Raw genomic sequence first — 17,493 nt, forward strand, 5'->3', positions numbered from 1 at the left:
AGGGAGTGACCGGTGGGATGAGAGTCAGTCAGTGGGGCAGTCGGCTCTGTTGATGAACCCGACTGCTTAAGTTGTTGTGTCAGCGTATAATCAACGCGCCATGGTCGTTATAAATACTGGTCAGTAGTTTCAGGTTGTTTGATTACGTTGCACTATAAAACATTTTAAGATCGTTTTATGCATAAAGAGAAAATCTTTCCACAAAACCTGCTCACGTGCAGCTGATCAAGCTTCATCTAAGTGAAACACTGTGTAATGAGCTGCAATCGGTCCGATGGCCTTTGCACCTGAGACTGTTGACACACACCAGGTGAAAGAGGTTTTCTTGATCAATGTTCCCCGGTGACAAGGAATAAAAACCCTCACAGTCCCAGGAGCATGTATCCAGTCATGATGGCTTTCTTTTGGCAACGAGCAGTGGTTTTGAGCCTGGCTGCTGCCATGTTGATCTATGCAGGTAACGATGTAACAAAATGGTGAATGAAGGTACGTGATTTGATTCCTTAGATAGAACGAGTTTGAGTTCCTTGTGCTTTTCCCCTTTCCAGACATGAAGCTGGACTGCAGGCCCGACTCTGTGACGGTGGTGTGGACGGAGGGCCAATCCCAGGCTGATCTCTCGCTCTTCCGTCTGGGAAGCTGCTTCCCCACCAGCTTCTCTGCCACCCAGGCTGTTTTTAGAGTGGATTTCAATGACTGTAACTTCAGGAGACTTGTGCGTAGAACCTTCCTTAATATAACCCTTCAAACGATGAGTCTGTTTCTTGCGGTTCATTGACATTCGTCTCTCTAAGGTAACTGGTGAGCACTTGATGTACAGCAATGACCTGACCTACGGTTCATCTGACTCCCAATCTCTGGCCTTCACTCATCCTGTTGTCTGTGCATTTGCAAGGTGGGTGTTTATTCTACAACATCGACTGTTGAGTCAAATGGCTGCAGTTGCTTTATTTTTTTTTTTTGTTGCAGGCCTAAAGACTGGTACCCCATGATTTATGACCCTGTGTTCAGTACACACGGTGTGGGACATCTAGTGTTCCACATTGGCCTCATGAATGGTGGGTTTAAAGTAAGACCTTTCTGTATATGGTGGCTCTTAAGGTGATGTGTAGCATAATGACTACTCTTTACTGCTGTAGATGACTTCTCAGGCCCCGCTGAGTCCACTACCTTCGCTCTGGGCTCCTTTATCCCGATCATGGCCAGCGTGTCACAGAAAACCCATCAGCCCTTGCTTCTGCTTCTCGAGGAATGCGTAGCGGCGACCACACCGGAGCTGCAGCCTGACAGCCCTGTGTACCCAATAATCGCCAATAAGGGGTAATCGTGTTTCACCCGATCATTCTTTTCATGTTGTCCAGAACTTAAATGTGAAACCTTACTTTATTTCCAGATGTCTTGTGGACAGCAGGATGTCTGGCTCCAAATTTGAGCCAAGGCAGAAGTCCTCAGAGCTCCAACTATCCCTTCAGGCCTTTAGGTTTGGTCTTGGTCAAGAGGTAACTCCAAATTGGGCAGGTTTTAGTTTCAGGGCTTTATTGTCACAACTGGAAGCCAACTCTGCCTCAACCTCTGTACTCTACATAACAGGTGTTCATCCACTGTAAACTTGTGGCTTGGGACCCCAATGGTCTTGACAGCACCAAGAAGGCCTGCCACTATGTCAAAGAGCATGGGTAACAATATCTTCACCATTCACGAGTAGTCTGACTTCCATGATGGTAAATAATTGTCTGCCTCTTCTCAATCATGAACTCAGCTGGGAGCTGCTGGACAACTATGCATACAGCTCTCTCTGTGACTGCTGTGACTCTGACTGCAAGTCCAGGAGGACCAGGAGTATAGAATCAGGTATTTGACTAATTGACTATTTGACTGCTGCTTCAACTTGTCTAGTTTTGATGTGAACTTGATCATTGTTTTCAAACAGGGACTCATGGAGTGGCACAAAAAGCAGTCCTTGGTCCACTTACCATTACTGATGAGACTTCTTGAATTTTTCTACGGGTAACTTTTTTAAATTTGTATTAATGCTAAACGTTTACACTCTACTACAACCTAACCTTCTCTTGTGTTCTCCAACAGGATTTAATTATGTTGCACCTTCACCTTTTCAATTTTATTCGGTTGTTTAAAGCTTGATGCCCATTGGACTTCCGATTGTAATTAAAGATGTAAGCTCTCATATTAAGCTTGTGTAATTGTCTTTAATGGTGTTCTATTTCAAGGAGTTTTTTGTAATCTTAGATTGTTGTCAACATGTCAGTCTAATTAGCACTTGATACAATAGTGCTTCACTCATAGAAATTTTCAACACTAAATTTAAACTCTCAGAATGATTATATGTGACTTGTAGTTATTTGTGCCTGTCCTGGTAAAATAAGCAATGCAACTGCCTTGATACACTAAATGATCTGTTTCTTTTTAGCGGATATTCCTAATGAACAAATGTAAAATTCTTATATATATATCTTTTTAAATGGCCATCCAGTCTTGACTTTCATACACTTTAGCATTTGAAAATGCTAAACCCTATGCCCAGGTGATGCGAACAAAACTCCTATCTGGCTGATTTCTAGATGGCTCAGGCAACAATGCCTTTGGTTTGACAAATATGAACACTTAAATTCTCCTGGTGTTCTCTGGTAATGTTGCCTGAAGCAGGGATGCTCGATAGGTTGTTCGCCAAGGCAGTGCTGGTTGTTTGCCTGACATCAGGAAAGTGGTGACTATGCAGGCATGGCCGACTGTGGGCTTAATGGAAAACTTAGTGTTAGCACTATTTCACTCAAAATCAAGATTATCATGGTTTGGTTTAGTAGCTTGTGAGGCAGTATAGTGAGCATTTATGATGTTCATGAACTTGATACAAGCACCGACCCCTCTGACCATCCTATACTGAAGTTTGTTGTGGCAGTTTATTTTCCAAACTTGTATCACACTGATCAATAGGACTACACTTTGGTTTCTTTAATATAATTATCAATTGTGTTTAAAGCAGCTCGGGGGTCCAGAACGGACGTCCTGTTTAATGCAATTAGGTAATTTTCACCAGGGCTGTTGATCCTAAATAAAAACCCTTTATGTAGAAATTAACACAACTGATTCTTCGAGGGGAAGGTATGTGGTTGCTCTATACTTGGCACTATAACACCTTCCGATCAAGAGTGAGTTTCTGAAGTTACAGCCACTTTGACCGACTGATACATGGCCTATCAAAGACCGATTCATAATATGCAGTAAAGACTTGCTGACTGGTAAAACTAAGTGGACATTTGGCATGGTATCTATAAGCGAAATTTAAGTCCATTGGAAAAAATCCTAAATATACAGTATACTAGCTTACACCAAGGACTGAAGTTTCTTCATTGTCTTTTGAGACTTAAGACTAGCGTCATTCTCAGCATGGAGCACAATTGACAAGAATCTGGGACGAACTAAAGTTATTACAAGATTCCTCAAATAGGTTCATATATTGAATTTAAGACCTAAGGAATCACTTTAAATTTAGCTACGTTGTCACAGAGACCTCTTTTTTTAGAAACTACTGCCTAAAAGAGTACATTCTGGTAGTATACATTTAAGTTATTAGATAATGATCCATAATAATGGTCCAATAAAACTACGTAAACCAGAACAATGTCAAAAGTGTGACAAACAGTGAGTATGGTCTCTGTACAGCCAAATGAATGTGAGATAAATGCAATACTAAGGCTATCATTACGTAATGATAGCTAAAAGAATGCACAAAAGAGGGAACAAGCTACGCCTTTAAAAATTTAAAGACATGCTTATTAGGACTTCATGGGATGTTCTATATGAGGAAAATAATGCAGATTTGGCAAATGAAAGTTTTTTCCCGCTTGGCTCGAGGATCGCCCTTAAGGGCACAGAACCGAGCCAGTAACTAAGTTCCAAACCGACAATTCTGTACTCATGAACAAATATAATAATGCAGTACAACATTTGAATCAATCACAACTGACTACAATCACAACTTATCCATTTCAAAATGCTCTAAACCAGGAGATCCAACCATTGTGCAACCATTGGTCGTAGCTAGAAGCTAACAACATACTGCTTGCGCATTTCACCGTGAATACAGTGATATCCTTAACATTTCTCTCAGAAAACAAACACCAGGCCCCCGAATCATATCAATCATACATGCTCCTAACCTTTTTTCCCGCAGACAGTCAACTTGGGCGGCCGGCAGCGTCAGGTGCGGGAAATACTAGCATTCCTGTGCTAAGTCGCAAGATGCTTCCCGTAGAAAGTTAAGATGCCTTTGAGGGCAGGCACTTTGTGACACTCAGGGTTTTCCTCTGTTAGGTTGCAAGATGTGTCCTTTTTGTGACGGCAAAGAAGATAGTCAACTAATTCATGCATTAAGATGTTAATAGTATATCTAAAAAGAAGCACTGATGTCTCACTGATTTGTTTCCTATTTTGTGGTGGGGACCATCGTACCTTTGAAAAGAGGAAGAAGACCTCGGGGTGGGGACACAGGGAAGGCCTCTGCTGTTTCGCAAAGAATCCTGGAGCGGCAACCACCGTGGATGAGTCCAGAATGAGGTTGATCGCGGCGACAAATAACACATCTATATACATATTGAAACCCCAACTACAGTGACGTGTTTCCTGTCAAAACTAACGGCCATCGCATAAAACATATCCTAAAATGACAAATCGCCAATCACAACAACACACAGCGACGTCAAAATGGCGTATTTTCGCTTAAACAGTGCACGCCCCCGCCAAATCACGCCCCCAAAATGACGTATTTCCGTTTCCACTCATAAAATGACGCATTTCCAGGAATGCCCACAAAATGGCGGTGGTTACGCCCACTTCCTGTACACGCCCACTTGCACGTGCACGAGGGCAAAGGTCACATGCATGAGCAAAAGTGGGTTACTTATACTACTGGTAAAGCCCTCTGAGGCAAGTTTGCAATTCACGATTTTGGGCTCTAAAGGATAAAAAGAATGGAATTGAACTGTGGGATCGATATATTAGCTGAGGAAAAGATTCATTACATTCATAAACATCAGTACTTCATTAACCAACAACACCACACGTTTCAATTGGGGCAAATAAAAAGAAGACTGAAAACTGAGCTTAAGTAAACATTCTTTACTTACGTTTGTGTAATCCTAACTCGGCTAACTTGCGATTAGCTGTGACTCGCCTGTATGGGAGTGCCCAATGTGTGGTGTGTTCAGGCGTCCTCCACCATGGGAATATCTCTTTACCTTTGTTTGGTCTGTCAACACATCGTGTCATGATTTACTTAACACATGAGTGCTTCAAACAGCCGGCCCAACCTCTGCAGGTATCCTGGTACAAAGTCGGCAGGTTGTTTCTCGGGATGTGTACATATACAATGTAACTGCATGATGGGAAACACTCCTGTTTTTAAAGAGCCATTATTGTTGTTTGAAACATGATGAAGTGCAACAAAGAGCTTTTGTGCTACGGCACCGTGGTGACCATATCAACGGTACGCTGCTCGAGGCTTCAACCAGGACTCTGAACTACTGATCACATTTCTACAGGCACCACCTGTGGGATACACCCGAGTAGGATGAAAAACACAAGAGGAAGCAACCACGGTATAAGCACCTCCAGCACTTTGTATATCAACTTACGCTTAGAGCTCCATTAAAATCTGCAGAGATGAATCAGATAAAGGAAAGACAATAGTTTATTATTAGGATGTGACGCTTGGACTCTTCCAGAATATGTAATTGATGAGCCGTCTGCTGTGAGCAGCATCAACAAAAATCCCCAATAGCAACCAATAAACCAAAGACTAATATCTCCCCCTAAAGAGGGTTTACTTGGCAACAGAGAATAAAACTGGTCACCAATGATCAATGGTAAGGAAATAATAAGGTGCATGACAAAAATCTGAAGTTTGGAGAATCATCTTGCTGCACTGACCAGAGATCAGCTTCAGGGCAGCCAGGCCCTGTTTGCAATGCCTGGGCTTCAGCCGGCAATGGCTGATGGCCAGTGGTAACCTCAATAGCAACAGTTTGAGCTTAGACTGTGCTGCTGGTGTACCGGAGTAACAGGCATGACATTACATACATTTGGCTCAGCAGTGAGGCTCCATCACATCCCACCTTTAAAGAAGCATACGTAAGAAGAAGTAATGCAAGGAACTGATACTTTGATATACTGTACCATGCAAATAACAAAACTTGTTAATAAGTATTTACAGACACATTGAAAATGCAGCAGATGATGACGATACAAGGACATGACACTTATAATTAAAATAGAATGGATAGGACCCTACTTACTATAACACCCCTGACCTGACCTAACATGACATATCACCGGACAATGAATGTTTGAATTATTAAAACATGATGAAAAAGATTCTGCTGAATTCTACAATGTATAATGCAAACATATTTTGTTTGTGTCTTATCACAAATGGAGCAGTCGGACCAGTGGTTGGATGTGAAAATACTCCGGTTTCAGGTTCCGCTCTGCGAGCTATCATGGCTGCAGTGAGAAACCTGCTCCAGATAAAGTGGATATATGTGTTTTTGTGTCGCGGATCAGTGGGAGAGAAGCAAGCCCTGCTTCCCCTGTGGCAGAGACCAGCTGAGGCCAGGAAACTCGGCAAAGTGTGCCCTGTCTCATTTGCATGCATAGACGGCATACTATTAGCATAGTAATGGAAGGAGAAAAAAGTGCAGAGAACTAACAGGAGATATTTGGCAGCTGATACTCAGGGCCCAATTACAAGCGTTCGCCTGCATTCTCCTTTACTCAGGGGCTTTCTCATCTCACAGCCCTCTGCTCTGCACGGCGCAGTGGGCCTATCTTCAAACTGTCAGCCTGTTCAGAGCTGGAGTTTGTGTGTGTGCATGTGTGTGTGTGTGTGTGTGAGTGTGAGTGTGTGTGAGTGAGAGAGAGGAAACAGACCAGCTCTGCACTAATGAGGACAGGGACAGAGACAGCTAGAATCCCCTCAACTTCCTTGCCTCTGCCGCTCTTCCCACAGGAGGAGAAATGTAAATAAGCTTTTCATACTCTGACAAAAGGGGCAAGATGGAGACCTGGAAGGTGTCCCAGTGAGAAGTCATTGAGAGAAGCTGGAAATCTGTTAACCTGAGCGGTGAATCGTTGCTGTTTGACTGCAAAAATGAATCACAATGAAGGTGTCACGGTGTGGGTTTCCTCTTTTATTTTGTAGTTTTCTGCCTCTTGTCTCCCTGGATAACTTCACTTCCTGCCTTTGGCCTTGAGCAAAGACAACAAATAACCATATTTAATCAAGTTGCATCTCATGGTCTTTGTCAGGTTTAAGTAGAAGATAGTAAAGGGACAACTATGCGTTGGTTGTTTTTACTTTTAAACATCATGGCACGATTTAGAATGTGATTGGGTAACTAATAATAACTACAGTTTATGAATACAAAAGAAACAATGGTCCCACCACGGTTTGAGATTATTTTGGCTGTGTTTCTTTTATGTGCTGTGGAGGCAGCAGCCTTCCAATGAGATTTGGTTTTGGTGATTGAAGGCACCTGGACCAGCCTTCCTCCTCCTTGTCTCCTCATGGTGCACATGGTAGAATTGGACGATCTTGCATGATGCAGCAGAGGTAACTATTTCCAGGGCTCAAGCAAAAGGAGGAACCACTAATGAACATCACTGCCAATTTCCTCTGTTGTCTTTGTGACGGAGCGGCCGTCACCAGCTGCTTACGCACCTCTCACAAACACACACAACCAAGCAAGGTAGAAAAGCAGGTGTAGTGATGGCCAGTTAGCCTGATGGGAGGGGCTTAGCGGTTTTAAGAAGCTCCTCATGGCAGGAAAAGCCGAGGGTTTTGTTTGAGGGTGGCCGTGGCAGGTCATGGTAAAAGCCTCTGAGAGAGCATGATGGTGACTTTTTGGTTTATTTCTTTTGTTGGTTTATATCTTGGCCAAGTTTCCTTACTACTGTAATGTTGTGTTCACGGGTTTGCACTTTCCAAACGGAATAATAAAACGGCACCAACTCTGCCTACGACTATGCCATCGTTTTTGTGGGAGCTGCTGGATAACTCAACCTTGTAGAGCCAAAGGCAATATCTGTCCACCAATTAGATAAATAAACGCTCTGCTCCACTCAGTCTCCTTGGCACCTAGCTTTACATGTCTCTGACTGTAGATGGAGGGGAGGCAACATGATAAAAACCAGAAGTAGCAGGATGGTTTATTTCAAGAAAACCGGCATGATTGAGAATCAACCCTTCTGGGCCGAGCCACATGCATCATGTTCTCCATCTACATTTGAACACCAAGAGGAGACCCTGCAGGAGGGGAGAGAAATGATTGAGCCACCTGGGATCTGAGCGGCCAACAGAGAGAGAAGCTCCCAATGGACCACAGGTCAATATCAAAACAGACAGCCGCCCCTATTTACACACATTTAGCCGAAGGCACTAACTCTAACCGACCTAGAATGAGAGAGCCAGAACAAAAGAATTCAGAAAAAAAACGTTGAGTGGTATTCAGACTTACGGCTCCGATATAATGAATCCAGGAGCCAGTGCAAAGCCAAATAAAAGCTCATAGCGCAGTGGCTATGTTAACAGAAACCGTGACCATATCTGTAGATAAGGTAATGCAGAGACATAAAGACATAAAGAAAGTATTGATTTTTAGAGTTATCCATGTGCTGCATATAAGACCCGGTCGAAGTAACTTCGTCGTCACCCTTTGCCTTGTGGACAGCTGTTTGGAAGCCTCTTGCCTTTTTGTAATAGATGTCCAGAAGGTCCCTTATTTGGAATGCTGAGGCGTGAGATCAGTGACTCTCTACCCCTGCTCTGGTTGCAGCAGAGACCTGTCAATCACAAGGTAGCCATCATTTACCAAATGAGCACTATGCCCTGTTGAAGAAGATTATACTTGTGCAGACCCAGGTGGATTCAGAAAGTACCAGTTTATTTGGAAGCATTGAAATCATATGAAGTAACTACATCTTTAACTGTAAATGTGTTTTCCAAATTTAGTAAGGATTGGAGCACTTTTAGTCCTTGAAAAGCACTTTCGTTTTGACTGTGAATAACGGGTTGTCATGGAAACACAAAATGGTTTTAATAACTTTTAATCACCAAGGCCTTGGGATTGTTCCACCAAAATTTATAGTGGCAGTGACAGAGTCCCAGACAGGAGTTCGTCAAAGTAGCGTCTAGAAAGTGCCAAGAATAGAGGGAATATTCACACAAAAAAGATTATAACTGACTTCCTGGTCATTTTGGAGCATGGTCCCAAAATACTTTATTTTAAGTCTCCCTGTTTTACATATGTCCAAAAACCGTCATACGTGTAGTCACTTTTGGGCCAAAACTCCAGATTAGTTCTGTAATATTATTACCTAGGACACTGACCTAACCAAGTTTTGGAGTTTGCCAAGGCACCCAAATATTTGTTTAAACTTTCATGTGAAGACAGTGTTCTCACAGCAACAAAGTTTTTCAAAACTCTCAACATTGACGGTGAACAATCCTCTTAGGCTTATCTGCACAAATGTGAGGTTCATATAAGGTAACTTATCAAAGTGTAAAACGTTTTCATTTCCCTATGCCAATAGGTGGTGCGATCATTTTTTGAAAATCACTGCATGGGAATACTTTAAGGCCTACACTAGCATCATGAACAAGACATCTTGGCCAGAATAAAAAATGTTAAAAGAAAATCAACCAAAAAAAATGGAAAAAACAAGCAAAAATTCAGCGAATGACTACAGCGCCGCATAATGTTCAAATGTTTTGAGAAAATTAGGGTAATTATGGCACAAAAAGATTTTGTTAGGAAAAGCCAAATTTCGTTGAAACGAGGGAAAAATCTCCCCAGAGGGAGCACTTCCAGGGGGCGCTAGAGAGACATTTTTTCATACCCAAATGCACCAATATATCCAAAAATATCTAATAAATATATTTTGCACTTCCAATGCACACACGCCAACAGGTTTTTTGAATATGACAAAGGACACAACAGTGTGATTGAAATGGTGAAAGAATATTAAATAAGAATTCTTTTGAAACACAACAGTTGGCTCAGGCCCTAATGAACAGGTCCTGCAGTACTCTTGGTCCCTCTTCAAAGGCCCCCACATTGGGAGCCATTGGGTAAGAGATGTCTGTTTTTGTCAAAGTAATATGCAGCCTGATACGTGCACAAACTAGTATGCTATCAATGACTGGTCTCCATCCCATTCACAGTGGAAACGTCTAAAGTAATACCAACAATAATGTAGTGTTTCTGCTCTGCAATCTTATCTAAGCATTACATAAATACTGATATTCAAATTGTTCTCAATAGAGAAAAAAAGCTTGATACATTTTCAAACCATTCCCTTGAAATGGTTAACTTTATTTCCAATGAATCCCTGCCTTACTCCTTTGGCCTTTCCTACATACAAACATGTAAATTACATAAACGAGGGGATATTTGGTCTCCTACAGATTGCTGTTTCAAGATTGCTGCATGATTAGGAACAGACTGTATTTATTTAATTTAAGACTGGGCTTTGGTTCCTGCTATCACATATGTGGACAATTAGCTGGGAGACAAAGGTCCGGCTGCGGTCGGCCTGTGGAGAGGGAAATCATGAGTTCATCATCATGAGTTCATCATTTTAAGGGATTACAGCTGTACCCTGGGAGAAGTGTGTGTGTGTCCTTTGTTTTCACCAGGTCCTACATTCTATGTTGCACCTTATCATATGCTGTAATTCACAACATCTGCAGCAGCTGGATATCTCTTTTACAGTCGCTTCTAACTTAATTCGTATTGTGATCAATGAAACATACATCCTCTCTCAGTGGTTGCATCGCAGACTTCAATCCATCATGAGAACTGGTTAACTCACTACAATTCCCACTGTCAGCAGGGCAGCTGGGGCGCCACGGCTGCTGACTTTGAGTGTCATAGGATGAAATAATGAACATGATTGCTGTTTAGCCCCCTACCTGCAGATTAGATTTATGTCAACAGTAAAGAAGAAATTTCTTTTCCCAAAGAAGGGAAATGCATCTTGCTCATGTTTGTAACATGGAGCCTGTCAGGCTATGCATTCTTTGGTCAAAACTAAACTCAACCTCCCTCCTGGTGTCGTCAATCCCATCCACAGTTTGTGTTGCAACCCTGGAGGTCCAGAGTTACACAAAGCCAAAGCTGAAAGTGACACTCAGACGGCAAAACGCCCTGGGGGATGCTGTTATCTTAGATCACTTAGCTAAAGAGTCTGCATATCCTATTTCCTTGTCTTTTACTTGTTACTCCTGACAACCAGCTACTAAAAACTGGATGTGTGTGAGGATACTATCTCAGATCGGTTTCAGCATCACAACACGGAGATTTCCCATGAGAAGAGTGTGGTGTCTTGTAATGTTATTACACCCTTCGGTCATTTACCTTGACTCATAGGTGCAGCTAGAGTTAGGAGTAAAGCAACACAAGCCAGAAAGTGTTTTTATGAAGAGCTTTCTTATAGTAACCTATAGGAAATCCTCACAAACAAGTTTTTGTATATTTTGAGTAAACCAAGCTTTTATACAAAGCAACTTACAATAAGTGCATTCAACCATAGGAATACAAACTCAGAAGAACAAGAAACAAGAAAGTGCGCGATTTCATCAAATAAGCCAAGTTACAATTGGCTATAGATAAGTGGCGTTATAAGTACAACTTAAGTGCTACAATTAGTCTTTTAGTGGAGGAAGAGTCTGAAGAGGTGTGTCTTTTGACTGCTGTCAAAGAAATGTATAAACTAATGTGTTGTATCATCAACACAACAACGAAACAAAATAATTAATCCACAACCATACTGTTCTCTTTTTTTCATAAAGCCTTTCAACCCTCACATTGGCACAGGAAAAACTCCTCATGAAAGGAAAAACCTTCGATAAGAAGAAAAATGGAAGAAACCTTCCAAGGAGAACGTCAGAGGAGGATCTCCCGGAACGGACAGACAGAATGAACAACGTAAAGATGTACAATACATTCAATTCCACAACAACAGAAATGATTCAAATCAAATAGTATATTTACTTATTCTTGCTATGCCTATAACATTAAACCTCAGGTCTCTGGTATCCGCCCTATTACTTTTATCGAAGTGGCTCCTGATCACATTTTCTGTCTTTCCGACCCTGCGTGTGGTGTTTAGTGGGCTTCCAGCTTTCCCAGGCAGAAAGAAGTGGAGCTAGGGCTCAGTTTACCTTGACAGCCCGGCACTGGAGAGAGGATCTGGATTCAGCGAGCCGGAGAGTTGTGGAGGAGGGGTAAAATAAAGAGGTGCACAGAACCTTTGGCTTGCATTTGACAGCTGGCAAGCCAGAGAGAAACACAATACAGCAAAGGAAATACCACAGAGGGAAGGAAACGTGTGAAATGAACTTTAATGACTGTTGGTGCTGGTATCTGTACGTCGGGCTGGTGGAGCGGCGTGCCCTGACACGCCTTTGAAGTCAGAGCTCAGAAAAAAATCTTTCTCTCTCTCTCTCTCAGCCAAACACACAGAGGCAGTCATCACGCTGTCTCCCTGCACGGGCCTCTCGTGCGCATAGTGTAATGTGAAACAGTGTTGCTCTGCACATGTGAGACACATTAATCCTGCAGCAGCTCGGTCTTCTGTGCATGGGTAATCATTGCATATTATTATCTACCTACACTGGCGTCTCCAGCCAGAGCTAAAGCAGAGCTCCATTTATCTGAGGACCATGGATCATTTTTGGCCTTCCTCCGCCTTAGAACGACTATTGGTGGATCAGTGGTTTGTCCGTGCTCACGAGGATACTTACATTCAATTCCAGAACAAGTCAACTGGATTTGCATGTCCCTGGGGTTGTAACTAGACAGATGCAGCCTCACACACTAGTTGTCAAATCCAATTTAAATTCTTTCTCCAAAGTTCCAGATATGTTACGTTTTAGCATCGTTTTACACTTGCACAAACTATCTATACCATGTGGTTAATGTTATGATTAGTTATTAAGTGATAAGAAATAAGTAATAGAAGTAATAATAGAAGTAAGTCAATAAAACATTGACATTTGATTTGACACGAATCACGACAGCAATGTCCTGAGTCTGGACGGCCCGCCGGATGAACGGTCCTCGGGGCTTCTGCTTCTTTTATACCCCCCCCCCCTCCCGCCCTGTCGGACGTACCGTCCGCAGGTCGAATCGTCAGCCCCACCCCTCCATATGATTTTAATGGTCTGCCGTTCAATCGAAGTGGGCAGTATCTGGCCAGAACCTGAAATGAGTTTGACACCCCTGCTTTACTGGATATTTTGAATCTGTCTTTATTGAGGTAGCCATAAGTAATCCTCTTCTTAAGAAACCTACTCTTGCTCCAGAGGTGTTGGCTAACTACAGACCTACTGTGTCCCTAATCTTCCCTTCCTCTCTAAGATCCTTGAGAAAACCGTCACAAATCAGTTGCGTAACTTGGTTTATTTGATGATCAAACGAGATTTCCAGTGCAGCACAGAAACAGCACTGATGAAAATTACAACTTTTTTATTGTCTTGCAGTAATCCTTAACAGTGAATCCTTGATGACCACCAATGTTGGTGACAGTGTCCCACAAGGTTCTGTGCTTTGACCGATTTTTATTTACCCTTCCTTTAGGTGATGTTATCAGAAGACACTGCATAAACTTCCATTGCCATACAAAACAATACTCTATTGTATCTGTCAATCACGGCAGATGAGTCTTATTAGTTTTTTCTCCTGCCTGCCTGCTTGTCAATTAACTCTACTGTCATTCCAGATCCTTTGCCTGACTACTCGACCAAGGATTTTTCCAAGGCATGTTCTCTGTTTTCTCGCTGGGGTATTCTCTGTTGTGAACCCTAGCGATTTTCCCTGTGATCTTCACTAGGGTGCATAGGCGTTTTCCCTGGCCTTGTGCCAGTTGTTCCCAAGCAACTGGTTTGGTTTTCTAATAAATAAAACATGTGCTGTGGCTTCATGGGCATCACCGAGCACATTCACCAAATACGGGAGAACCAGAAACACGACTCAGATGAGACAAATTTCAGACCCTGCTACCAATTGTTCAAAACTTCTAAATTGAACCAAAAATGAAAGTTCCTCGTAATGTCGTTTTAGATGCAAAATGGAAACAGTATCTTTTGGTGCTGAAATGGCAGTCATTTTGTATTTAAAAGCAACACCTTCGTGACATTTTTGATTCTATACATTTGGTTAGCTTTTGCCTGCACATATCCTGGGCTGCATTTGTATTCTGAGTTCCCCCATGTCGGTAATTCCCCCATGCTGTCAAAGCTCTTGTATGGTCCATGGCTCAGGCCTCTTGCGCAAAAGCCAACTCCACCTTCAGCCTCATCTTTTGTCCAACCAGGAAGGGAACTCATCAAAAAGGTAATGTCATTTTGGGGCTTTGGCCATCACAGTAATCTATGTAACCAATACGTACGGTCAGTCATGTCATCATGAGCCAGGGCCGTGATATAGTGCACTACAAAGTGTGTAGTGGGTGAAGGTGGATTGGTTGGTGATGGGAAACAGAGGACTATCACCCAAGTGTCCTGAGTGAAACTAAGGGCCAAGGTTGAACTTTTCATCTTCTCGAGTATTGACTTATTTAATCAATTTCCATACTTCAATAAGGTCATGTTTGTACTAATTTTAGCCTGAACCAGAATCTTTTCCCAACCCAACAAAGTGGTTTTGATGGTGCACTGGTGGACATTCTTAGGAAATGCACGTGAACGAAATACTTTGTTTTTTGCTTTTGAAGATCATTGTTTGCTTCTTAGTCGCTTTCAATGGAATTAACATCATTATCATAAAAACAAACACTACCAGCAATATAAAAACAGTAATCTTTTGTGGTAATGCATTAAATATGGAACTGGAATAAGTCAATACAGAGGCGTGCTAAGGTGTTTTCATTAAATTGGCATCAATAATGTGCAGCTGCTGAAAAATGAAAGACTAGTAGAGGAGGTAGGGAGGCTCACCTGGGATGTTGGGCTGCACCATCCTGTGCAGAGCTCATGCCATTCTAATATCTGGTATACAACTTTTGCACAGCTGCAGCCTAGAAGTTGGAGCCAGTGTTGGAATTACATGCCCGTTAGTCTCTGGAGGTATTGAGATGTGTTTGAAGTTGAGCAGCTCCAAATTGTAATTCTGTTCAACCAGAGAAAATCCTTGTCCCTGACACATCTTTAACAGTCTCTTGAACCATTTATTTTATAATTCACAGTATCATGTGAGTTATTTGCTTGCATCGCTCCCTCTCACCTCTAAAATACATCCTGTAATTTATCTGCTTTCTACACATAGACCCACCTTTTTAACCTTCATAAGGACTACCACTGAGAGTCATTACTCAAGACGTGCACTGCCTCCCCATGCCTCCCCACTCCACCGCACCCACCTCCACGTTTAGCCCTGGGGCTGGATATCTATAATTCATCTTTTATCTGGCGCTCACAGTCCTGCTTGCTGTTCCACACCGCGACTGCCCACTTCACAGGGTAAAGCTGCCTGCTGCCGCTCGCTTTCATACCAATCTCACAGGACACCTAGATATTGATTGTTATCCAAGGTAAACAGCCTGGTTTGCATAATCATGCATTGCACAAGCGGGCATCAAAATGACTGGGAGGCAGCGCTCAGGCTTTGGTTTCAGGGGGCTATAGCGTGCCAAACTGACACCAGCACCACTGCTTTATAGGGGCCTGACCCTGAATCATATCAAAGGGTTGAAAAAATGTCAAAGGAAAAAAACGGGAAAACGTTTATTGTGTGTGGAACTTTGAGCTGGAACAAGAAGAATCACACAGCTCGCCCTCCCTGTGTGGTGCAGTTTATGACATTTTCCAGCTCAGGTTGCATAACAGTGTGCTGAACGCCATCCAAACATTCAAATCGATGTGGGGTCGGGGTGTGCATTGTGCAGCCAAGCTTGTAAATTTAAAAAATAAGTAATGTGTAAAATGTGAGGAGATCGGTAGTCCAGGCCGATTTTTTGGAGAGAGAGAGACTCAAACAGGCCGTTCTTCCAAACCGAGTGATAAACCACACCACTACATCGGCCAGGCCATTATTAGATAATATCAGATATATAGTAGTGTGTATATAGTATCTTTGTATATGTCAGCTGAATATTATTTTTCTACAGAAATGCTGAACATGGCCATCACTTGAAGAGCACTAATGTTTAAACTGCAAAAATGAGACTGCTGAATCAGGACTATTGTTTGTTTATCTGCCCATGTGGTTTCAGTACATGTCTAACCTTTGACTATGGATTGTAGTCATCTAGTGATCCAGTTTCATAATAATTTCCTGTGTAACCTGCAATGTCACCTCTTGCTGGTGCTTGAGGGAAATGTGATGGCTGTTGTTGCCATGAGTAAACGGTTGCCAGATTCCTTTCAAGGCTGTCATGCTACAATACGCACATGTCTTCATGTCCCTTTGTAATGTCCATGTATTTCTGAACAAAATTTCATGACAATCTCATAAAATGGTGGCCCAACCAACATTGGTATATTTATTTAGAAATTCTATTATAATGAAGGCTTTTTGAATTTTTAACAGACGCTCCCTATCCTATCCGGCCAAAAACCAAACCATGTTGTCTGCATTCATTACTGAGCTCAGTATAACAACAGTAACTCCGTCTCTCTCATGGGTCTCATTGCAGCAGTTGGAATAAATATTCTGCCACAAATGACTTATAGATGTTATATGCTGCTGGTGTTTCCCGGTCTCAATGACTCAACCAGCTGGACATTGCTGGACATTTATCATTTTGCTGAAAACCAAAGAGGGGATCTTTCTGGTCCCTATTTTATCTATTTAGCGAACATGATCAAATTACTGGTTTGATTCCGAACGGAGGAGTTTTCCTTAGAACATAGTTTTCAATCATGTAATTCAATATAAAAATGGTTTTGGTAATGTCAATAGATATTCCATTGTCCTAACAATTCCTGCATTTGTGTGGTAATGTTCCTATCCATCACTGCAGAAAATCTCCATCCATCCATCCTTTTTCAACCGCTTATCCGGGGTCGAGTCGCGGGGGCAACAGCTCCAGCAGGGGACCCCAAACTTCCCTTTCCCGGGCCACATCTACCAGCTCTGACTGGGGGGATCCCAAGGCGTTCCCAGGCCAGTGCAGAGATATAATCTCTCCACCTAGTCCTGGGTCTTCCCCAGGGCCTCTTCCCAGCTGGCCGTGCCTGAAACACCTCCCTCACCAGATGCCCAAACCACCTCAACTGGCTCCTTTTGACGCAAAGGAGCAGCGGCTCTACTCCGAGCTCCTCGTGAATGGCTGAGCTTCTCACCCGATCCCTAAGGGAGACGCCAGCCACTCTCCTGAGGAAACCCATTTCGGCCGCTTGTACCCTTGACCTAGTTCTTTCGGTCATGACCCATCCTTCATGACCATAGGTGAGGGTAGGAACGAAGATTGACCGGT

At 42.6% G+C, this 17,493-nt stretch overlaps 1 protein-coding gene across 1 annotated transcript; it reads left to right on the plus strand.

Annotated features, from left to right (window-relative positions):
* The first annotated feature begins 346 nt into the window (after positions 1-346).
* LOC120809971 (zona pellucida sperm-binding protein 3) lies at positions 347-2,191 on the plus strand. The gene is made up of 10 exons (XM_040164140.2): positions 347-457; positions 549-715; positions 795-895; positions 970-1,058; positions 1,140-1,320; positions 1,394-1,499; positions 1,591-1,676; positions 1,760-1,851; positions 1,931-2,007; positions 2,086-2,191. Exons 1-9 carry the CDS (start codon positions 379-381, stop codon positions 1,993-1,995), a joined length of 966 nt encoding a protein of 321 aa, XP_040020074.1. The 5' UTR covers positions 347-378; the 3' UTR covers positions 1,996-2,007; positions 2,086-2,191.
* Positions 2,192-17,493: the final 15,302 nt, after the last annotated feature.

The sequence above is a fragment of the Gasterosteus aculeatus genome, chromosome 20, assembly GCF_964276395.1.
Source record: "Gasterosteus aculeatus chromosome 20, fGasAcu3.hap1.1, whole genome shotgun sequence".
Classification (NCBI taxonomy): Eukaryota; Metazoa; Chordata; class Actinopteri; order Perciformes; family Gasterosteidae; genus Gasterosteus; species Gasterosteus aculeatus.

Bases quoted from the DNA above. Each gene is read 5' to 3' on its own strand.
- LOC120809971 (XM_040164140.2), top strand. From the start codon at position 379: ATGTATCCAGTCATGATGGCTTTCTTTTGGCAACGAGCAGTGGTTTTG. The intron at 1,059-1,139 runs GTGGGTTTAAAG...TTACTGCTGTAG, and splicing joins CCACATTGGCCTCATGAATG to ATGACTTCTCAGGCCCCGCT. The intron at 1,321-1,393 runs GTAATCGTGTTT...CTTTATTTCCAG, and splicing joins CCAATAATCGCCAATAAGGG to ATGTCTTGTGGACAGCAGGA.